Consider the following 24,048-nt stretch of genomic DNA (forward strand, 5'->3'; position numbering starts at 1 on the left):
TTGTTGTGAAATATGGACAAAGTGAGACAGTAACAGATGAATTACTTTGGGGGATACGCTATGCAAATGCTAAAAATGTTTAATCCCAAGTGATGCCAAAGTACAAAAAGAGAAGAAAAAAACTGAGTTACTCATTAACACACCATTTTCCTTCGTAGTTCTACCAGACAACATCATTACTGGCACCACCCCTTCCCAAAGATTTAAAAAAAAAAAAACATCCATTGAATGATGAGGATGCCAGAGGGTGGTCTTCAATGTGCGTGTGTGTGGGGGGGATGTTCGACTCGCTAAGAAAGCTTTAGGTTTCAAGATGGACTCAAATAGTTTACAGATTGTCCAGCATCCGTCTCAAACTCTCTGGTCCATGTTTTTTCATGAACCTCAAGGCCCTTTAGTGTGGTGTAATGCATGCCGTGAAAAAATTAGACAGCAGAGGGAAGCCAATTTTGTAGTATAATAATAAACACGGCAGACCAAAGGTTTGTGTGTCTCAACGATCTGGAGAGTTATGATGAATGTTCCTCCCATATTTGGCTATTTTATGTCTGTTTTTTCTCACATTTTTATTCTCTTTTTGTCATCACCATCTTCCCGCGCCATCAACCAAATAGCGTCGCCTCTGTGTACATCCCGTGCAAAGGTGGCACATAAACATCCGTTTGCAGTCTTGCATTTTGATGAGTTGGTATGAGACGCAAAAGGTGAACGATATCTCGCAAATTACATGTGTTCATGTACAAGTGCATATGTGTGTGTGTATGTACGCTGAGGCCTTCAATGCCCGTGCATTTCCAAGTATGCAGTGCACTTTTCTAGTTGTGGTGTTGTATTTATTGACGTTATGCAAGATGACACTTCTTACGAATAAGGAACAGTTACGCTACAGTAATTGCATTACACATCTATGTTGCATGCGCATGTGGCTGTGCAACATATTTTTGTACTGTTGAGTATTTTTTTAAAAGAAGAATTGCTACTTTTACTCCTTTACATTGAGCTTCATTCTGCTTGTTCCTTTTATTCTATGTATCTATTATTGGCCAGATTAAGATCATTTGGACATGTACAGAGGAGGAACAGTACACATATCAGCGGAAAGATACTTGAAAAGGAGCCCCAAAGAGGAAGACCAAAGAGATTTATGGTGAGGAAAGACTTGTAGATAGTAGCAGTTAAGAGTAGGAGATACAGAGGACAGGTCAAGATAGTAGATGATTTGCTGTGGCGACTCCTGCCTGAATGTGAATGGGGTTAAGCCAAAAGGCAAAGAAGAAGAAGGTCTAATAAATGTGTTAAGTGCTAATGCACAAATAACACAACACTTGCACAAACACATGCTGTAATGGAAACGTGGAATTTCCCTGTGTGGGACAAATCTTATTTTATCTAATCTTATCTTTTCCATGAAGTCTCAAATATACTGTTGAACACTAAAAACTGAAATAAAACTTGTATTATACATTCCTATTTCTATTATTATTCTTATTATTTATTTTTAATTTTTTTCTCAATACTTTAATTTACTCCGTAACTCAAAAAATTAACGGATGGCACAATCCCCCCCCCCCCCATGAATCTGTAGAATTTTTAATAGATACGTACAGGCCCACAAGCAAATGCAAGGTCCAATAGCCGGGGCCGAAAAACGCGGAACAACCCGGCCGACCCAAGTGGCGCGTCGAGTGAGCCCGTGATGTGACGAGTTTGGCTCGACTTGCATGGGCTTTGGGAGTGGGGTGTGTGGGGTGGGTGGGGAGTGGAGCTTGAGGGAGAAGGTGTCACGTGACCGAGTCCAGCAGAGAGCGTTATAATAGCCCCCCTCTCGGAGCTGAGAGGCAGAGGCTGGATCTGAACCAGAATCCCTCTACCACACACAGGCTGGCCATTGTTGCCTATTCACTGCACTCCATCTCGGTCCACTTTATCATTCAATTAGGACAGCTTTCACAGCGCACACCACAGAAAAGAGGCCTTCAATCAAACTGAAAACTTCACACTGGCCTCGGAGGGGACGCCGCAAAGGGGACTCGCCGTTGTCGGCCCACTTTCTCTTCTCCAACTTGTTGCCCGATGAGCGCCGAGTGGGAGGGAGGAAGAGGAGCAGAGAATGGATGCAGAGATGTGATGGACGAGTAGGAGCGAGGAGGAAGTTCTGTACATGTTTGGTACCACGTGTATGTTTACAAAGCTGGTGGAATGTGTGGAGTGGGAGAGGGGTTAAATTTGGTAATGGCTACGGAGGGGGGACGGGGGTAAAGGGGGGGGGGGCAAAGCAAAGCTGGGGAAGAAGAATGGCACAGAGGAGCCCTCTTGAAGGAAGTAATGAGACATAGAAGTATGCTTGAGAAACGAGGCAAAAGTGATCAAAACGTGAGCCATGTCCATAAACACCTTGGAGAAACAAGTACATGATGTTAACACATCCAAGCGCTCAGAGACATCCAGCAAGGCTTAAACATTTGTTACCTGGGAAATCAATTCATTTGTTCATTTTGCGTGTAACTCCAGTAAGATGTTATTTTTCCCTCTACCAATTCCAATTCCATCACTTCAAACTTCATTTTGTACTCGCTCAGTCTAAATTTCCATGGAAAAAAACATTAGACATAGGTCAAGTGCAAAAACCTCCTTTAAACTTTTACACCTTGCTACACAAGGAACAACAGCACTATTGGAAGGAAGAAGACATTTAGCACCCGCGATTGTCAGACCCAAGCAGTGTGCACCACTACTGTCTTGACATAACAGTTTACAGTTCGCCTGGAATACTAAAGATAGTTGGTTGTCATGGTAATGATGATCTAATTTTGCTATCTGCTGTTCATGTGGCGCCTTCATGCATATTTCCTCAAATCTGCAAAAGCTAATGGAAACAAAACACTTCCTCTTTTTTTTAATCTTTTCACTATGAGAAATTAAGAGGACATTAAATAACGATGTTTCTTGACCTGGACTACTGGTGTCGCAATTGTTTAAGAAAAATATTCAATGGCTGCTTTCCCAAAGGGTGTGGAAATAGCCCACAAATCTTAGTCATTGGAAGAAGTTGTATGCTTTAATTTATTGGGTGCAGGATGGTGAGCAGGGTGGGGTGGCCAAGACCTTCATAAAAATCCCTTTAGAGGAAGGAAGAGGGGATGTGTCATCAGACATGGAGGCTACATTCTGCTCCCCTCATATTTTTACACAGCTCGCTCGCATTCTGCAGGACAGCAGTCACTGGACCCTGTGTGTGTGTGTGTGTGTGTGTGTGTACATGTGTGTGAGTCATGCGTTCATCCGTCTGTGTATCAACTTTCATACCAACTTAGCTGAATCAGAACTTAGCATCTGCACTACTGTAGAGTGCATCCACATAACTGTGTGCTGAATCACATGTGAAAACCAAGACAAAGTCCATATGTTTGAGTCATACATGTGCACCGACCACACTCACCAGATTGGATTGGTTTTCACATATTATAAGGTGCTGGTCAAATTTGGGTATATATTGTATTTCTAAAAAAATAAATGAACACGTAAATAACACAATGTAACTCCATTTCTGAAATGTTCTAGTATATGCCAATCTAATTTGAAACAACTGCAGAGGTGCCTTGACTTACAAGTTTATACCGATAGCAATTATTAAAATGAGTTTTGATAAGTAAAATATCCCTCTGCAGTAATTTTTTTTTTTTTTTTAATGTAGAGTGGTAAGATATTTAATAATAGATTGTAAAGCATTTGTGCAATTTGTGCATCATGGCTTCTGTTGTGTTGTTCCTTGTAGTGTGTGCATCTTGGTCACCAAGTGGAAGTATAATAAATACAGACATACCACACGGAGGTGATTATTGATGATTAAACATAGAAGACACAACTAATAAAGAAAATTTATTGTCATTGTAAACAAGGCTTCTTTAAAAATAGCTTGCAATCATGTCACTTGTTGTTAGCTACTATCATTTCCACTCTCAACTAACTCATACCAATAGCCCTTCCTCCTTTCCCAGGTTAGTCTGAATGTAAGATGAAGCACAAACCTGTCCTAACCTCTTTAAACTTTAGGGCCTAAAGTAGTGGTGCACTTAGAGCGGGCAGCCTATTAATAAATGTGCTGCAGACAGCCTGGCGGAAATGGCCTCAGGGGTGTAAACTTAACCTAGGAAGAGAGGGATGCATGAAGGACCAAACACAGAAGCACAGGATGGATTGACTTTAAATATGTGGAAAGATGGACTAAAGATGCTCATGACTTCTCATGGATCATTAGTGGTGCTATGACTTGTCAAGGTGACTTGACCCCTGGCAAAGGGTGATAATGCTAATCTTTAGAGCTAACTTTAGGGGTGTAACAAAAAGTGATTGGAATCGGAAAATAAATCCATCCATCCATCCATCCATCCATCCATCCATCCATCCATCCATCCATCCATCCATCCATCCATCCATCCATCCATCCATCCATCCATCCATCCATCCATCCATCCATCCATCCATCCATTCTATTTTGGTTTGCAAAGAAAGACTCAATTGTGAAGCCCTTTGAGATGTTTTTGTAATTACGGGCATTGTAAATACATTTGACTTGACTTAATTCTGAGATGTGCTGTTCCATTTATGCCATAGGGACAATAAAAAAACTGTCCCTTTATCCAGGATTAACCCCCTACAAGTTCGGAATCGTATGTACTATTCCCAAACACTGCAGGTAAATTCTTTGAAGAAAGCACATGGGGGGGGGGGGGGGGATTTGCACCCCCACCCCTCAATCGCAGCCGTATAAGCCTTGCACCCCCACCCCTCAATAGCAGCCGCATAGGCCTGAGTAATGGCTGAACATCCGGAGGTATGTAGATTGGAGTAAACCAAGGGTGCCGCTTGATGGATGGATGTAGGTTCTGAAAAGCCACAGCTGCCTGGCTCTTCGTAGAAACAGAGCCACAAAGAAAAGTGGCAGTATGCATTTCAAGCATTGAGCATCCTCTTACTATTTCTGACTGTCATTCTGCAGGGTCAGGCAGAGTGTATGCTGCACCAAAAAAAAAAACATCTGTGCAGTGTTGAAGCAATGTGAGGATGCATTATTGACATATGCATTTTACTAAGGAAATACAGCTAAGCCTCAATTTTTTGCAGACTTTAGGGTGTAGAATTTGGGAATCGTGTTAACCCCGAAGGCCCGTTATTTAGAAAGTCTTGGAATGGGAGAAAAATTCAGAGCCATGCCTATGAGTGCATCGGGAAATTGCAGAAGCGAATTACGTACTAAGTTACACGTGTTTGCATTTGGGGGATAACATCATTTTTCTGGTTAAAAATTAATACGATATAATTCACCATGTAGTTTTTGTTGGGTTGTTACCCGGCCTCTGCTTACTGCGGGTGGGTTTGTTCCATTGTGCAACCTTTATGTTATTGCTGTGGACCCTTTAAGAGAGATGGACAACAGGTTGACAGAAGTTTTGCAGCGCCATGTTACTGAGGAACACGTTGCGTAGTCAAAAGTAAAAACCGCCTCTTGTCTTTTCACAAGGAAATGTCTACAATATCGTTCATTTAAAATGCGACAAAAACAATGGGGGGGGGGGGTGTCCATGACCAAACTGCGCTAGACAGAAAGTCGCGTAGAATTGAAGCGTATAAAATCGAGGCTTAGCTCGAGTTGCCTTAATTTGAGAAAACTTCTGTATTTCCACTCCAACAGTAATATGGACCTTTAAAACTGCTGGGTTAAAAACAATGCAATTACGGTTAAAAATTGAACCCAACTTCCTTGGTCAGTCCAATTTTAACCCAACTGTTTTTAAGGATTTACTAATCCACTAAATAAGCAAATAGTCCATGTGATTCACTACAGGCATCGGAACCGAAATTAAGTCGAGCCAGCAAACTGCAACACAATTGATTAGTCACATTACTGATTAATATCGCTCCGTGTACTTGTTACTAGACAGAGTTCTGTAAACAATGTGCATTTGATCATTTGTGCACTCAAATTTGCCACCAACACCCACTAAATACTATTTGCTTGGCAACCTCAGGCAGAGGAGCTCGACTGCCCAAACATAAGAAAGCAGTGCGTGACAATGTGTTCCACTGTAGTATGAGTGGCGTAACAAGTGTGGAAGGGTTAGTGTGACTGGACAGTGTGAAGTTTAACACCCAGGACTGACTGCCGCGGTCATGTTTCATCAAATGATCACAACACGCAATGTCCCACAGAACTCTGCTTTGGTAAGTTCTGACTGAAAGTGACTAGTCATAATAAAAAATCCCAAGTTTAGTGATGATGCAACAACAAGTAATACCTACTTGTTTGGTCTGACACCTGAGTTTAGTCACATAATGTTTTGCTGTTATAAAACTTATGCGTGTGTGGTTCCAATGATTTGAGTAAAAATTGATGAGTGATTTTGTAAAAAAAAAATATATTTTTACGCTTGTGTATCACCAATGCTACTCCAGTGCGAAACCATTGCATTGTGTATTTGTTATTAATCAGTGATCGATTGGCAAATTATGACATTACAACCAATGACCGATTGTGTATAAAATGCCAAATATCTGCTAATCCAATCCATTATTTAATGTACATATAGCAAACGCACATTTCAAACTTGTTTCATGAATCCCTCATGCGAGGAGGTGCACAAGTTGTAGATATTTATATAAAAAAAATGCAGCTGAAACAAAGAGCTAGCAATAGATTTAAAAAAAAAAAAAAAGAAATTTAATAAAAAGAGCACAAGTACAAGTTAACAGTGAATATTAGCTACTCAATAGTACTCTCTGCCAACAATCCGATCTCGGATGGGCAGCAAAATGTATGCCGCCTGCACCTCCCGCCCCAGCAATCTACATAGTTCAGCAGAAGTAACGGATGTGGCTTTAGTGCGATGCTGCTAATAAATAAACAATCTGCCACAAACATAAACTCCTTGGTGGAGGTCAAACATATCGTACCGTCCCATGACACAGAATACACGCGTATAAACACTCAAATCAAGTATGTTCGCAACACAAGTAGACAAACTCATGCTGGGATGCATCCGCTCTTGTGAAGAGCGGCGTACTCCATTTCACTTCTTCATAAACTTCCCGTAGTCGTGCGAAAACAACAAACACCAACAATCCTCTTGTAGCCCGTCAGTGACAGAAAAACATCCATTCTCGAATGAACCCGTTGTCCTCGGCCACCTCCTCTGCTCCCCCCCCCCCCCCCCTTCTTTCCTGGCCCATCCCGGCTTGCAGAAGGTGAAGCGGTACAAAGAAAAGGGATTTCAGCTTTTCCGATTCTTCCCTGGTTATTAAGTGCCATTTGTCCCTACAGAGGGCTGTCCTTTCCATTAACCCAACTGATGCTCTTTTCTCATGGAAATCAGCCTGCTGTTGCCTCCTCCACCAGCAGCACTGCCGCTGCACACAGTGAGAGCAAAGAATTGTGGGGGATTTTTCAAAGACCTAAGACCTCCCTCCAGCTCAAAAGCAGCTACAGCTTACACACAAACATGCACTCACGTACACGCGCTTTTAGCACATCTGCCACGCACCATCCATTAATACGGGTGAGGTATCAAAAATGGCCGACTCACAAGCTTGCAAAGTTCCGCCTCCGACCACACGGGCCAGGCAAACACAAGAGGCAAGTTAAATGAAGTTTACAGTCGGTGTTTTTCTATTTGACCATAACGGTAAACACAGGTTAGCATTTGTCGCATTTGTGTTTTTATATGAAAAAACATGTCCGTGCCTTCCTGGCATCTCTGGGCCTAACAAGGACAAGGCAAAATACATAGAAGGAAATTTTCCAAATGACTGTTTCTTAATTTCACGGGAGATACATTTTTTGTGGAAAAAGAACCAAGCTTTTCCCATCCAAGCACTCTCTATTCAAGCTTTTGCCACTGTTCCTCTTGACCATAATAAAAGATCAGCAGTCATTGGGCATGTGAGTCATAGCATCATTTTATGATTGGCTGTTGGTTGCCAGGTAAAGAGCAAGATCTTTGCACCTGATGAAGCTGAACTAACAGTCAATCAATAAAGCCAAATATTCCCATCCACGCGCATGTACACTCCCCATGTACATATGTCACACCAAGACGTGAGTGCCAGTCGAACATTGTTCTGTGACAATACACACGTAATATGTTATAGCCTGTTCTGACTGAAACCCCAAAATTTAATTTTTGCTTTTAATTCTTACTGGACAATTTGCAATGCAAATCGAGTCAGCCCTAATTTTAAAACAGATGAAGTTGTTGTAAAAATTCCATAGGAAGAAATTTTTTTTTTTAAAAATAATGGAACTTGAGAACTTTTCAGCCCTACTATTACAACTAACCGTCATGTGTCGACATTTTTTTTTAAAGCTTAAGACCTTTGACTGCCAATTAAGGCCTTGTTTTTAGGTTCATGGATTCAATGCCCTTACAGACTTTTTTGAGAATCTGCAGGAACACTTGAGGTGTGACAACGACAACAAAGGCACTGTCTTGTGATAAAAACTAACTTCCATTTCCTTATTTTGTAGCTGCAGGCCTCAACGTGAGTGGAGCAAGTTAGAACAACACTAACGGCCCTCATGCTTGGGCACCTTCACATAGAAAAGAAATATAGCATGTCAACATATTCTGCTAGTATTATTGTTTTCCCTTGCAAGCCATCGACCAATAACTTTATGAAGTCATGCGGCTTGCTTTGAATTGCTTGCAGATTAGATGGCTGTCTTAAGTCCCTCGACTTCACATCAAAAGATTGGGCACCTTTATGGAAACGACAACAGGTTGCACATTCTGTCGACAGGCCGGAGCAAGTGTGAGCACATACTCGAGGCAAATGACGGCCATTTATGACTGCAGTTGCAAAATAGTAAACCTCTATTTCCCCGGGAAAGGGGTCGAGCCAAATAGAGAAAAATTTAAAGGGGAAAGCCTGTTTTCTGATTGTTTGTGGAATATGAATTCAATGAAAATCCGCCTGTTTTCATCCATCTCAGGGGTCGGCCATTTCGCCACTCGCTGTCGACTAAAAATGACATCAGTTTCCAGGTCTCAGCTCACAAGCAATCACGGCTCACCAGTTTTCTGAAGGTGAAATGTGATTGGTGGAATTGACCACTGACATGCCTTCCATTGTGGAAGCAGGGCCTGGAGACTCTGAGGTGGACTCTCCAGTCTCTGGGGTCGAAGTCACTGAAGTAGTTAAAAAAACTCCCTGCAGGCAAGGCCCCTGGGGTGGATGAGATCTGCCCGGAGTTCTTAAAGCCTCTGGATGTTGTGGGGCTGTCCTGGCTGACACGCCTCTACAGCATTGCGTGGACATCGGGGACGGTGCCTCTGGATTGGCAGACTGGGGTGGTGGTTCCCCTCTTTAAGAAGGGGGACCGGAGGGTGTGTTCCAACTACAGAAGAATCACACTCCTCAGCCTCCCTGGTAAGGTCTATTCAGGGGTGCTGGAGAGGAGAGTCCGTCGGGAGGTCGAATCTCGGATTCAGGAGGAGCAGTGTGGTTTTCGTCCTGGCCGTGGAAAAGTAGACCAGCTCTATACCCTCGGCATGATCCTTGAGGGTGCATGGCTCAACCAGTCCACGTGTGTTTTGTGGACTTGGAGAAGACCGTGTGCCTCGCGAAGTTCTGTGGAGGATGCTTCGGGAGTACGGGGTGCCGAACCAACTGATAAGGGCGGTTCAGTGCCTGTATCATCGATGCCAGAGTTTGGTCCGCATTTCCGGCAATAAATCGGATTCGTTCCCAGTGAGGGTTGGACTGGGCTGTCCTTTGTCACCGATTCTGTTCATAACTTTTATGGACAGAATTCCTAGGCGCAGCCGAGGTGTTGAGGGTGTCTGGTTTGGGGACCTCAGTATTGCATCTCTGCTTTTTGCAGACGACGTGGTGCTGTTGGCTTCTTCAAGCCGTGATCTCCAGCTCTCACTGGAGCGGTTCGCAGCCGAGTGTGAAGCGGTCGGGATAAGGATCAGCACCTCCAAATCTGAGTCCATGGTCCTCGGTCGGAAAAGGGTGGAATGCCCTCTCCAGATCGGGGATGAGATCCTGCCCCAAGTGGCGGAGTTCAAACATCTTGGTGTCTTGTTCACGAGTGAGAGCAGGATGGAGCGTGAGATCGATAGGCAGGATGGAGCGTGAGTTGGGTTGTGACCCAAGACCTGACAACTGTGATGTCATTTTCAGTCAACACCAAGGAGCAAAATGGCCAAGGAGCAAAATGGCCGCCCCTCGAGATGGATAAAAACAGCTTAATTTTGCTTCTTAACTCGTATTCCACACATGTAATATTAATCAGAATGCCATGTGTAGACTAGTGGAGGCACAGACAACATATTATTGCAAATAAAATGTTTGTGTTGACTCCCCTTTAAGTAATTGATACCTCCACAAAAAAGTTTGAACTTGCCCATATATATTGCTCATGTATGCTCTATATTTGTTAGATTCAACTTTTTAATAAGTGCAGCAGGGCAAAAAGGTACAGTACACATGCAAAGACTCTCCATAACTGATTTAGCCAATCAGAGCGTCGCTATTCTTTTTCTAGTCGTTGATTGACGGTTGTCTTCCGTCAGTGAATGCACAGCGTGCTGCCCACCTGGTGGTCACTTCCGTATTTCCCAAGCTGTAATGTAACATCAGCGGAGTGTCATCCTGACATTTTTGTGCACTGCAGTTCCAAAACAACATTGATGGACCTCACCCAGGTATACAAAAGAAGAAACAAAGGCACCCAGCAGCAACTGCTCATAGCCGTACAACAACAACAACATAGAAGGGCTGAAACCATGATAATGGGTAATGTACTGCAGTGCCCATGCAAGTGCAACATTTTGGACAGTCAATTACAAGTTTGCCATTCTTTTACAAATATGACACCCTGATTTCAACCTTGAAATTGGATATTGCTGCAACATCATCATCGTCGTCATCATTGTGAGTACACATTGTAATTTGTAGAATATTTTTGTGTCATCCATTGATCTTTTTCTTTCTTCATGTATTATGCATGTTTACATGTGTTTGCATTGCTTTATAAATGTGTTTATAGATATTAAAAACTAAATTGAAGTCCCATAAATGCAACATGCCTTGAGTTAGGGACATGGATTTTACTGACTGCAGGGCGATGGAGGGGGATTTGCTGTACTGTACTTTCATGACACCAATAACTACTTTGCTTTTACAAGAGTCTTTGATGCCATCTTGTGGCATCTTGGTAAATTCAGAAAGAGCACAAAAAATAGGTGAGTTTTTCATGACTAGTGGAACTTGTGAGTAACTCCAATTAAGCAGTGATTTTACAGTACAGGAGTGAAATACATAAATTCAACTAAACATAAGGGTATTTTATTTTATGTGTGAAATGACCACTGGCAATGTGTTAGACACTCCTCCACTTGTTCTACTTCAAGAAAATACAAACGCGGTCGCGCACACGCGCGCGCACGCGCAGGCCAAAGGAACAAAAACATCCGAGGAGCCACAAACATGACACAAGCCACGAGGAGGGCAGTTACATACGTGTGGTCGACACATCTCCAAGCTTAATGAGCGACGTGACAATTGAACGCACCATCACCACAAAATACATGAAAACCAGCAGTTTAATTCCCGGGCACCAACAAGACCCAATTAAAATCTACTTTCAACATGTATACACCCTCCCATAATCTCGAAAACACACGGAGGGACCTTACATTCCCAAAATGGCCTGAAACTCAACGACTTGTTCTAAAATAAAAGAGCGCTAGTGACGTGCACAAAAGTGTCGCGATCATTTTTTAGCGACTATTTGTAGCGCTGTTAAATGTCTAGTCACACACACAGAGAGAAGTACGCCACAAATGACGCAAAGGCCAATGGCGCTTATTTAGTAATACCAACACATCCACAACAAGGCAAGCGTCGCGCAAGTCGAAGTGCAAGTCAGCTGGACGCCGTCAAAGTTGCGTAAAAGGTGTCCCAAACACACACACGCGCACAACAACGTGCAAACACAATACGCGAAGGAGGGGAGGGGGGGGGGGAGGAAAAAAAGAAGCAGTTTACCCACCAAAAAGTTTCCAGCACTGCATTAGTCAACTTTCACTTGGAGCCCAGGGAAGCGTCCATCCCGAGTAGAAAGCCACCGTGGGAGAGACCCACGCCACCAACTCCACGCACGCTCTTCGATGTCTTCTTTGCTTGTTTTTAAATAATTTATACGATTTTTTCCCTCCCAATAATTTAGATATTCGGGACCTGGGAGTGAGTGTGTGTGGCTCTCTTCAGGCTGCAGCCGAGTTCGGGGGCGGTAAGCATTGTGGGAGTGTGACGTCAGGGCACTTTCACAAACTTTTTTTTCACTCGGGGCCAGATTACTGAGTTGTTTTTTTAACACCCACCCGCAGCCAAGCTCTGATCGGTTAAAATACCTGTACATTGGCTCGACATTATTTTTTTAAATAATACATTTGTCATAAATTGTCAGATTTAAATCTCAAGACAAAACAATATTAAATTAGAATTCATTGTAAAAATCATTTGACTTCAGAACGCAGCCAATCCAAATGCAACAATTTCTAAATGTTCAATTACGTTCCATTAACCATTGCACAACTGTCACTCGCCAATGACAAGCATGTGCTCAACTTCTCAGCAAACAATCTCCTTGTGCGTCAGATAAAAAGAAATATTTTACATTTGCATATGAATGTTTGATAATGAAGTTCACAGTTTAGATTCTAAACTTTAGAACATATTCATTATAGGACCATTTTATAATTGTATACGTCATCATTTAAAATAAATTCAAATGTGCAATTAGCAGCTGGTGTAACAGGCTGAAATTCAACTTTAAAAAACATTTTAACATGCAATCACTTACCTACACATTGACTTTACATTCTATCTTAAATTATATGACCAATAAAAGACCCAAATAGGCTTAAATTCAGATTGCAGCAAAATTACATTCAATAAAATTGCTGACATTTGAGTGGATTACGCTGACATCTGAAATTATTGAATGAAAACATTCACATAAGCTTTCTGACATAATAATAATAATAATAATAATAATAATAATATCATAATCATCATAATCATAGAATAACCAATTATTTTATTTTATCATGTATAATATTTATCTATTATATCATAAATAATTTCGGACCAGAAGCCATTTTAACTTTTTAATGACTTATAATATATATATATATATATATATATATATATATATATATATATATATATATATATATATATATATATATATATATATATATATATATATATAATGAATAATAAATGTAGTATAATTAGTAAACCTACTTTTTCACACTTTGCCTGTAATTCGTTCCTCAGTGCGTGTACGTGCATGGGTCGTGCGACTTGTGTTGTAGAGGGGGTGAAAGAATTACTTCCAGGGCACATCAACTCGTTTCCTCGTCACCCCCTCCTCCCCCGAAGCCCACCACAGGCTCATGGAACCCGCGGGGGGAACATGTTTGTGCAGCCAGGGAGCGCGGCGGTAGGGGGGAATCGACCCTGATGCCTTCAGGTTCCTCAAGTTATACGCAAAAATATTCCCTTTATAATAAACATTCAAGCTTTTTCGTGAACAATTGCACCCACCTGCGATTTATATGGCCATTTGTATTTTTCAACACGTTAGACACGAATAACCTAGTCTATACTGCGTTTAGAATCTCATTTGATTTGCAATATTTTCTCATGTATATATTATAACCCTAAACCTAAATATTTAGTGGAGTTAGACACTTTCATATTCCTTCTAGTCAGAGTCTGAATAATCAATATATTCGTTTGATGTTTCGCTGATTATACTGGTTTTTTTTTCTTCTTCCAAAAGTCATAATAAAATGTCATATCTCCGATTGTTATTGAAGGCACCGTAGGCCTTTTTCTCTCGTGGACACGCCCCCAAAACGCAACAGTCGTACCTGATGTTGGCTCTCACTTCTGCTTTTTCTGGTAATCGGGTGAAAATAGTGACCGTAGTCACTTTTTGGGAACTAAAATGTACAGGTAGTGTTTTAACAAATAATTTCTGTATTTCAGCTTATAGAGAGGGGTTGCTGGTTTTGTTGTTGCAGGTTTTAATCGGAATAGTAGTGTAAAGATTTCGTTTCAAGGAGTAAATCAAATGAAAAGGCGTCTTCAATTACTACAATGAGCAACGACGAAATTCAGAGGAAGTTAGTTTGATTGTTTTCATAATAATTTTGCAATAAAATGTCGTTTTAAACAAACTATTTTTACTTACTTAAAATCTAAGTACAATTTAAAGTTTAACACTGGAGGAAAGTATGTGAGATTGTGTTTTAATTATTATACACTCAATTAAAAGTGACAGATGTGAGATTGTGTTTTAATTATTAAACGCTCAATTAAAAGTGACAGATTTTTATCATTTGAAATTCTTGTGACACTTTTCCCCTAAAAATGAATATTGACAGAATCTGTGCACTGAAATATAAAGAGTAGGGGATAAAAGTTCAAATGGCAAGTAAAACCGTCTTGCTCATTTTAGGAACTCAATATAATGACATCATTTGATGTTTATTCTAAAATACCTTTTTGCAATAAGGATTTTGTTTGTTTGTTTTTTAAGAAATGATTAAAAACAGATGAAAAGACATTAAATTTATTAAACTATTTTAAAACCAAACAGATGAAGAGGAAGGTTTCTGATATTAAAGGAATTTCATACAACTTTTAAAAAAACAAAACAGTGACTAATGCATTTGGATAACAAAAAGTCACATGTCTAAAATTTGCAAAGGCTTATGAACAACATTTTATAGTCAACTCCTGGCACTGATTTCTGCTTCTAGTCAAGTTGCACATGCACATGCTTTTTCATTTGGCCGAGCAGTCCTCCAGGACAAAATTGTTCTTACACGATAAACAATATACACCTTTTGCAAATGTCTGACTTTAATTGTTACTATTTGTTCATTAATGATCTACCGAGACATGAAGAAATTTGTTGGGAAAAAGTGCTGTCAGAAACACTTTAGAATGGCTCCAAATCATTAACCGCTGTTTTAAATACTTTTAAATACGTTTCTCAATATTATTTAATATATCCTTCCATGTTGGAGGTAACAAACAATTCTTGACAAGAAAAATGCCAGCTTGTTGGCAGCGTGGTTTGACCCTACTGATGTACCCTACTGAAAGCGAGCCCTCAAGGTACAACTGCAGTATATTTTGTGTGTGTTGCACACCACATGAAAAATTAGATCACAAACACGTCAGCATGCAAGGAGAGATGTCAGAGTGCAGGAGAATGCAAGAAGTGCGGCACCTCTTGAGCTATATTGAGTTCTTGTGCTACCACTCATAGAGTCTCAGAGGCATTACTGTGCAATAACATCCTGCTCTTCACACCTTTTGAATTTGTCTACACTGTTTTTGCCATTATTCACATGTCCTGAGTGTTGTTAGTCACCTATATGTTGAACAGAGGGTGTGTTTTACCGAAGTCAAATTCCTTGTTTGGCACGCTCAAACATGGCGAATAAAAACTCTTGAATCTTGAATCTTGAATCTAGTTGTTTTTTTTCCCCTTGTCAACACCCGCTGCTTTGAAAGCCTAAACCATGAATGTCATTCTAGTGATTTTCACCAAGCATTTTGATTTTATTTATTTTTTTAGTCATCGGGTTTCTGCAAAAACACGTTAGTCATGATAAAAATATTGCCTCGTGGCGAGAAGTTTTTTTCCCCCCTGTTCTCCATATGCTTGTGTGTTTTACCTGGGTATCTTCTCCTTGTCTGACAACCCCTGGCTACAGATTGAACTGCAATGTAATGACTGACTTCCTTTTCTTCCTCACTCCAGCTTCCACAGAAGCTCCTTCCCTCCCTCACCTTTTCACGGATGACAACCTCATCCGTCGTGATGACTTCCTGTAAGAAAAGCTTTGACATTGGCATCTGCTCAAGGTAACTCGTCCTCTTGTGTCATTCCAACTCACCTTTGTCCTCACACCTCCTTCCTGCACTCACCTAAGTGTCATTTCAAACACAGGTGCACGTCGCCACACTTCAGCCACTCCTTCACTCCAATTAGTTCACATCTGGAGTTTGTTTGCACGCCAGCAAAATAACCCGCACTCCCCTCGAAACGATAATGATGATGTGTGTGTGTGTTTTTACCAGTTGTGTTTTGTAAAACAGATGGGTGGTTTGCTTCAGAGTAGACTGTACGATTAACAGCCACCAAATGTTGGGAAAATGCTACAAGATCAGGGATGGAATACTGCTATCGTTGCACATACACTAAATGGGCACAAGTATTGGAATACATTCTATCGATATGACGTGAAAAGTGAGAAAAAAGTGGTGGTTCCACACTTATGGGAAGTCTCTCTGCAAGATCTTGGAGTGTGTCTGTGGGATTTTTTGTCCGTTTGTTTGGTCAATGTTAGCTGTTGAACATAAGAGAAGGCTTGCACAGGCCTTGCTTTGTACATTGAGAAAAGAAAAGGCCATCCCTAAACTGATCCCATAAAATTGGACACATTTATCCGTCCATTCTGTGTACCACTTGCCTTGTTCAGTGTCGCAAGAGCCTTTCCCAGATGACTTCAGGCAAAAGGTCAACTACACACCAATAGGTCATAAGTCAACCACAGGCTATGCAGACACTCTCATTCATTCACACTGTTGCAATGCTGCATAGAAGCCTTAAAATGAACCAATTGACAGGATTAGCATACTTTTATCAAAATATCTCGGTAAGATGAAGATTTAAGACCCAAGGACAACTGAGGGCTACAGTCCATAAGTTCAATTCATTGGTTAAAAGTTAGTTTACTGTGATTGGATGGCATCTAGCCCAGTGTGTCAGCTGGCAAAGGCCCCGGCTTACCCATGACCCGAATGTGGATAAGCAGTTAAATGGTGGATAAATAGAAATAACCTCAACAAAAATAAAACATGACTCATGGTGTTCAGTATGTATAATGCTTCAGTACAAAATGTACTATAGGAATTACCAGTTGTGCAAAACAGTAAGGATTATTTTATTCAATGTTTTATTTGTATTTTTTAATAATTCAATTGTGATTTCTTTGTGCAGCAAGGTAAAATAGTGGTTAGCGCATTTCAGTCGCATTTGAGAAGCCCAGGGTTCATAACTTGTTTAAGTTCCTTTAAGTTCGACCAAACCCTCTCACACTTTCAAACAGTAGAACTGACCCTCCCCCAGACCAGCCTTATGCAAAAGGTAAATGTATACTGTGGTCTAATCTAATGGCTGCCGATGTACCAAGTGGATGCTGATCAGCCGAGATCTATCTTAGCCCAGCATGGTCTGTTCTATGATGAGGTGGACCATCAGGTTTCATCGGAGGCTCTGCAGCATGTTGATAAGGATGGGTGGAACATGTGCACTGCAGGTTTTAGTCCAGCTGAGTCACTGAAACGCCGCCTGCTGGACGATAGACGACAAGACTAGATCCCCATTGAAGCTAAAAATAGCTTTCTTTTTAGACCACTAAAAAAAGACATTGCATAGTGTCATCTTAGCGTCTATATCCGTCTAGCTAGCCTGTAACTTGTTAATTTCAACATTTGTTTTGCGCCTGGGCTCCCACTGTTGTGAAAGGCAATTGCAATTGTTGTTTCTGTTGTAACAGTGCCTTGAGAGGTGCCTTATAAATAAAATTTATTATTATAATTATAATTATTATTATTATTATTATTATTATTATTATTATTAAATAAAACAAAACGGTGGTAAATATAATTTAAAAAAATGGTCAGGAACTGAGTCGAGCAATGAAGAATTGAGCTAGAAAGGACAGGCTCCTGCAAATTTGTAAATTGTTTCCTCCAATCATCAGCCCACCAAAGAACAGCAAATGTGGAAATAACTTCGTGCATGCTGCTCATCCAGCCAAATGGGCACCTTTTAACAGAATAAAGTGTATTAGGTAAAAAACGTTATAGCAGAAAAGTACTGAACTATGAAATGTGTATGTTAATAAATGCAATTTAAGTACTATAGACTATAATTCAGAAGAATGAATTGTTTGCATATGTTTTATTGTCATTGGGTCACCTGAAGAAAACTGCCCCCCAAACTCCATTCATAGAAGGCTGAGAGTTATGTCTCGCTGCATTGTCATCACTGCTGTCATCTCAAACAATGAAAAACAGTGTGCGTTGGAGGGGTGGGGGAGGTGCATGCGCAGGAAAGGAAGGAAACAACAGCCAGTTGCCGAGCATCAAAACGAGATTTACTGAGGGCAAAGAGGGAAAGTTTGAGTGGAAATAGTTTCAACACTGGATTGTCACGGATTGCATTCAAATGCTTTCAAGTCAAATGATATATAACTGTTTTCTGAAATGTAATTCATTCATATACATGTAATATAGAAATTGTATTGTATTATTTGATTAAAATTCAGAATAAATAACTAAAATAATTGATATTTAAATCAAAGTTTTAATAAATAATTGGTAAAATGATAATAAAGGTTGCATAAACCTGAATACATCGCAAAAAGGCAAAATATGCAAAACATGTTTGCCAGGGTTTTATTGTGAATTGAATTTACAACAGAACCAGCAGTATGCTTTCTGTCCTGTAGGTGGAAGCACATGCTTTAATCGTCTTCACGCCAATAAACGAAGAAGGAAAAGTGTGCGCACTGCATTCTGGGATATGTTATGAATTACGATGGCGGTGTGGGGTCTACCGTCTCACGCTTTCACGCTGACTTGTTTTCTTTGTTCAATCTTGCAACAAACTTATCGGACCACCGCCAAAGAACTGAAGTGGGACGATAATGGATATGTGTTGTACTGTCCGTGCATGGGTAATAAACACTTTTTTCCCAAGGCATTTATTATAACCAGAAACCATATTCGTTGTACGAAATCGTTCATTGTAGCTCCACCGTGCATAAGATCACGTTCAGCGAAGAGAAAACCAAAACACGCCACAAACATTGAAAGGTGTTCCTGTGTTCAGGTCGCTTTGGGAACCAGGCAGACCACTTCCTGGGTTCTCTGGCTTTTGCCAAGATGTTAAACCGAACCCTGGCAGTCCCCCCGTGGATCGTTTATCGCCACCACAGACCGCCTGCCACCAATGTAAGTTTGTCTCTCATTGCCCTATGGCCATTCCACTCAAAAGGCAACATGAAAAAAACAAGAAATGGACTTGTTCCCCCTGGAATCATTGTCTATCGCCCGCAATTGGGATTTTTACTTGCTTTGTTTAATAACCTTTGCGGTGCATTGACATTCAAGAACAGTTGAAGAATGTCCTCGAGCCTATCTTTTAAAAGGCCATATAAATTTTACTTACTTGGGCTCCGGGCCATCTACTTGGGTCATCCCAGTATAAAGTTGTTTTAAATCCTCCCTGTGCATAATGTCATGAGGTTTATGATCTGTGATTTTTCTCGACTATTCATTCAGGTCCATGTACCCTATAGTGAGTTCTTCAAACTCGAGGCCCTGTCGGCCTATCATCGCGTGGTGGCTTTGGAGGTCTTCATGAAGGAACTGGCTGACAAACACTGGCCCAGAGGACAGAGGAAAGCCTACTGCTTTGAGGCAGCGGCTCAGCGGAGTGCAGATAAACGATCTTGTCCCATGAAGGTACAGTGGATGTGTGAGTGTGTGGGAGGAAGGGTAAAGAGTAGCATGGTACACACTTAAACATAAATAACCCCAACCCTTAAAAGAGTTTTTATATGTGAGCGATAACACATGACGATCATGTGCAATTGAGATGACAAAAACATACACCACACATTTGCGTCCAACTCAAGTTGTTTTTTTTTCTCATGAGGTTATCTTGAGTTGTGATGAACATCAATTGAATCCTAAGTGAAGAGTCTTGTTCCCCACTCAGAAGAACTATAGATTTTGGCGTAAATATGGCATTCTGTGAAATGGTATCAAACGCTTCCCTCTAGTGGCAACAAGCTACCAGTTTGGTATTTTTCATTGTACGTAGTTGGTTTTTATTTCGGTAGTTTTCGAACTAGTTGTTCGATTTTAGTAGTTTTAGTATTTTAATATGTTGTATTGGCCGAGTGCAAGACAAAAGTCAGAATATTGTCGAATAAAGACAACAACTGTTCTCAAAGAAATATTTGACCTTCCTTTTTCCACACAATACCAAAATAAATACATTATAAACCAAACCCTAAAAACTCATCTGATATTGACGTAGACGAAATCGAAGGGCATTTTTGCTATAACTATTGTGTTTTATAAACATAAATTGTAGTTTTAGTTAGTTTCCATTTTTAAAGTTGTTTTTGTCTCATCAATTAACTATCATTTTAAGATTAGTTTGAGTTATATTCAGTTAGTTTTTGTTAAGTATTATATTCTTGCTGTGCTGTAATGTTCCCTAACTGAGCAAGAAAGAAAACCACATTTATATGTGTGTTTGTGTACCATGACTTGTGTTGTATGGATGGTAACAGGTGGATACACAGCTATGTACCTTCTGCCATCAAGTAGAACATTTCATTGTTGGGCTTGCTGGCAGCCATAGTACAAAAACAACAACAAACCCATCAATAATAAATAAATAATAGTTTTTGGATGAGGTGAAATTGGGTAAGGTGCCGAGGCATAGTTGTTGTGAATGACTGCTCTGATTTGTGTGGATGGTTCTGGTCTTTTCAGGATGGGAATCCATTTGGCCAGTTCTGGGATTATGTCGGCGTGGAATTTGACGAGTCGGTGTTATTTAGCGGGATTTCTTTCAGTGCTTACCACCAGCAGCAGTGGATGAAGAAGTGAGTACGACTTTTTTTATTTGACTTTTAGAATTTTTTTTTTGGTTGGGGCAAAAGTGAGTGAGTGACTTGACTGCAGCTCGCATGTATTCAGCAAGATTGAAGGACAAGGATGAAGTTGAGCTATGCCTTCTTTAATAAGCAAATCTTCCACAGTGTATACTTGTAAAACAATCTTTTATTTTTTTTTTATATAAATCTTATAATCTTTTATTTTAAATTTTTATTTTCCTCATCGTCGAGCATGAAAATTAGTGAAATGTTCATCCCGTGTTATTTGCTTTAGTTTTCTGTTAATTTATGATAAAGATTTTTTTTTTTAACTTAAACTATATATGAGGAAGCTCCACGTGCGTTTTCGACTGAGTTTGTAAACATTCCGATACAACCGCCAGGTTCCCAGCCAACGAGCACCCGGTCCTGGCCCTGCCCGGAGCTCCTGCCCAGTTCCCGGTGGTGGAGGAGCACGTTAGCCTGCAACGTTTCGTAGTGTGGTCAGACAAGATGGCGGCAGAGGGACAGGAGCACATCGCTGCCCTCCTGACTCGGCCCTATGTTGGTGTTCACTTGAGGATTGGCAGTGACTGGGTGAGATGTGGTTAGACATGAGCCTCCCACGAGCATCAAACAAAATCGATTCAGTGTCCTTTTAAAAAAATAAGTTGAGAGTTGTGCCATCTAGTTCATCTTCTCATACTCAGCCTTTGTTTACACACGGCCAGGCATATTTCGTTCAGGTTGTTAAGGATAATTTTGTATGTGAGAATTTTTCATGTATCAACCATGCCTTTTGTCATTCCACCATCCTGCTGTATTCTTTCTTAAAGCAAAACGCCTGCAAATTGCTGAAGAGCGGCGATGCCGGGCCTCATTTCATGGCCTCGCCTCAGTGCGTGGGCTACAAGCGACAGACGGCGCTTCCCCTCACCACCACCATGTGCCTGCCTGACCTGGCCGAGATTCGCAGGGCCGTCAAGCTGTGGGTGGAAAAGACCTCGGCTCGCTCCGTCTACATCGCCACTGATTCGGAGTCCCACAGCGGTGACATTGAGAAGCTCTTTAAGGGCAAGGTGATGAAACTGTATGACAAGTCACTCAAATTGCTCCTGGCTTGTCCGTCGCATTGTAACTATTTTAAAATGTTAGAAAGTAGCTGATAATGTTCAAATTCCTGAATTCTGAATTCCTCTCGAAAAGAGGCATATAAGGCGTTTTTTCTCCCACAATTTAAAACCGATGCCGAGGGATAGTTGGAAAATGTTGTTTTCTCGCTGCAGGTTAAAGTGGTGAGCCTGCAACCTGATTCTCCCCAACTGGACCTGTACATTTTAGCCCAAGCGGACCACTTTATTGGGAACTGCGTCTCATCCTTTACTGCCTTTGTCAAGAGAGAAAGGGACATGCACAACCTCCCCTCCTCCTTTTTTGGCATGGACCAACCCGGTGGTGAACCAGTCTGCACCGGCGCTCAAACTACCTCAGAGATGGTACGGCAACACAGCTTGGACGAACAATATTGCGGAAATCCCGAATCACCTCCGTCCTCCAGCTGCAGTAAAGAGGTGAACTAAGTACAGTGGCTGAGATAACTAAAAAGAGAAAACACTACTACAAATAGCCACGAAACAAGTGGAAATTTCTGCAAACGGCCACAACAGACGTTAAAGACAAAGTGATGCCAATGGTGCGGCTATTTTTAGTGGCTAACATGTTTTAGTGTAATGCCATATAGAACTCTAAAGATGGAGCGAAGGAGCTAGAATTAGCAAAACAATTAAAACTGAATTTTGTATCAGTTTGTATCTGACACAGTGATGAAGGAGTTAAGCACCGTTTGCGGTCATGTACACTATGTGTCATATTGAATGCTTTCATATGAGAGATGATGCGCAGAGGCGACAAGGAGGCATATGCTGCAGCAAAGATTAGTTAGGACTTTCCAATAAACCATAAAGACTAGTTAATGCCGCTTTGTCGTCTTTGTTGTTGCCATAGCAACCATGCACACAAGCATGCCGATATATGGACATCAGCAATCCAATTTGGCCTCTTGTAATTGACTACATATGGCAGAGCTTCAAGATCCATTGATCTGATTCAAGTATTGGATTTGTCTATTCGACTTGGTTCTGAAGATCATGTCTTGTCATTTCTTAAAGAAGTGACACATTGTACAATAATAGTCTTTGTTTTATCCCTTTCAAACATTTGGGATGTTTGAAATGCACAAAGTAGTATTTCAATATACCTGCACAAGCTGTTAATGAGATCCAGTCAATTCTGACTTAAGAAAAAATAATATATAAATAATAAAGCTCAGTTGTGGTCGACGCTATCAAAAAGGTGTTAATTTAGCACACACGCACACAACCGGCCTGAACGTTTTACAATCAATTCCTATTTAATAAATAATGTTAACGTTTTAAATGGACTTTCCCACGCTATGCTTATGTATTGAGATGCATGTAGAAATACTGTAAGAAATAAATACGTAACAACCATAGTACATATAAGGCCACTAGATGGCGGCCTAAGCTCAGACGTTTCGTTCGTGTGTGCGTGCTTGCGCGCGCGCGAGGTGCGTGCGCGTGTGTGCGAGCGTGTATGTGTTTAAACTATTATTTCTTCATACCACCTTCAGGATCCTAATTTCAATCAGCACAAAATTTCATACCATCATATCTATGTTTTGGATTGCTAGATTTGATTACATATTGATTTATTTATTTAGTATTGGCCACACTATAGCCGCCGCTGTCTGAAGTCTTGCTGTGGGCTCGTCTGGAGACGCTGGGGAACTCCACATCAAATATTTATCCCCTACAAACTCAAGGCTTAAATAATTCTCAAAGAAGTGCGCCCACAGCGAGCCCCTTTCATCCCAGGCAGACAGCATACCTGGACAATGGAAGCAAGGGAGCGTCAAGAAGTTGCGGGTAGGCGGGGCGTTGCCGTGGATACACGGACCAAAACATAGCAAGTGCTTTGCGTGAACTTGCGTGGCAAATGAAAGGCATCGACCCTAGAAAGAAAATACAATGTAGAAGACAGCAGTGATACCCCAATTAAGCATTTGTCTGTCTGTCTGTGTGTCTGTCTGTCTGTGGGTCTGTGTGTCTGTCTGTGTGTCTGTCTGTCTGTCTAATTAATTTTTTTCTGAATGTCCTCTTAATTGATTTCTTCTGTCCTTCCTTGATTCTTTTTAGTTCCCTTTCTAGGTTTATTTCTAAAATACACAATAATTTCATAGTAATTAATTGCC

General features: G+C 40.9%; 2 protein-coding genes and 1 long non-coding RNA gene across 4 annotated transcripts in view; 2 read left to right on the plus strand and 1 right to left on the minus strand.

The window, feature by feature from the left end:
• Window positions 1-12,287, minus strand: part of plagl2 (pleiomorphic adenoma gene-like 2) — a 27,457-nt gene extending 15,170 nt beyond the window's left edge. Inside the window, exon 1 of the mRNA XM_037273269.1 lies at window positions 12,056-12,287. The gene's annotated coding sequence lies outside the window, so the exon portion shown is untranslated. The remainder of the gene's footprint in view (window positions 1-12,055) is intronic.
• LOC119135574 lies at window positions 12,211-16,546 on the plus strand. Of its 2 annotated transcripts, none has more exons than XR_005100574.1 (3): window positions 12,211-12,295; window positions 15,854-15,957; window positions 16,043-16,546. It is a non-coding gene; the product is annotated as an uncharacterized LOC119135574 (long non-coding RNA). The 2 variants fall into 2 exon arrangements; XR_005100573.1 differs by lacking the exon at window positions 12,211-12,295 and adding an exon at window positions 13,934-14,031.
• Window positions 16,547-18,657: 2,111 nt separating this feature from the next.
• On the plus strand, window positions 18,658-23,117 carry pofut1 (protein O-fucosyltransferase 1). Its single transcript, XM_037273283.1, has 7 exons — window positions 18,658-18,839; window positions 18,995-19,116; window positions 19,447-19,629; window positions 20,674-20,786; window positions 21,182-21,374; window positions 21,614-21,856; window positions 22,064-23,117. Exons 1-7 carry the CDS (start codon window positions 18,701-18,703, stop codon window positions 22,355-22,357), a joined length of 1,287 nt encoding a protein of 428 aa, XP_037129178.1. The 5' UTR covers window positions 18,658-18,700; the 3' UTR covers window positions 22,358-23,117.
• The last annotated feature ends 931 nt before the right edge of the window (window positions 23,118-24,048 follow it).

This window comes from Syngnathus acus, chromosome 2, assembly GCF_901709675.1.
Source record: "Syngnathus acus chromosome 2, fSynAcu1.2, whole genome shotgun sequence".
NCBI classification, from domain to species: Eukaryota; Metazoa; Chordata; class Actinopteri; order Syngnathiformes; family Syngnathidae; genus Syngnathus; species Syngnathus acus.

What these genes read in the sequence shown, in the direction of transcription:
- pofut1 (XM_037273283.1), top strand. Translation starts at nt 18,701, where the DNA reads ATGGCGGTGTGGGGTCTACCGTCTCACGCTTTCACGCTGACTTGTTTT. An exon ending in TGAGGATTGGCAGTGACTGG is followed by an intron (nt 21,375 to 21,613) that starts GTGAGATGTGGT and finishes TCTTTCTTAAAG; the next exon opens with CAAAACGCCTGCAAATTGCT. An exon ending in AGAAGCTCTTTAAGGGCAAG is followed by an intron (nt 21,857 to 22,063) that starts GTGATGAAACTG and finishes TTCTCGCTGCAG; the next exon opens with GTTAAAGTGGTGAGCCTGCA.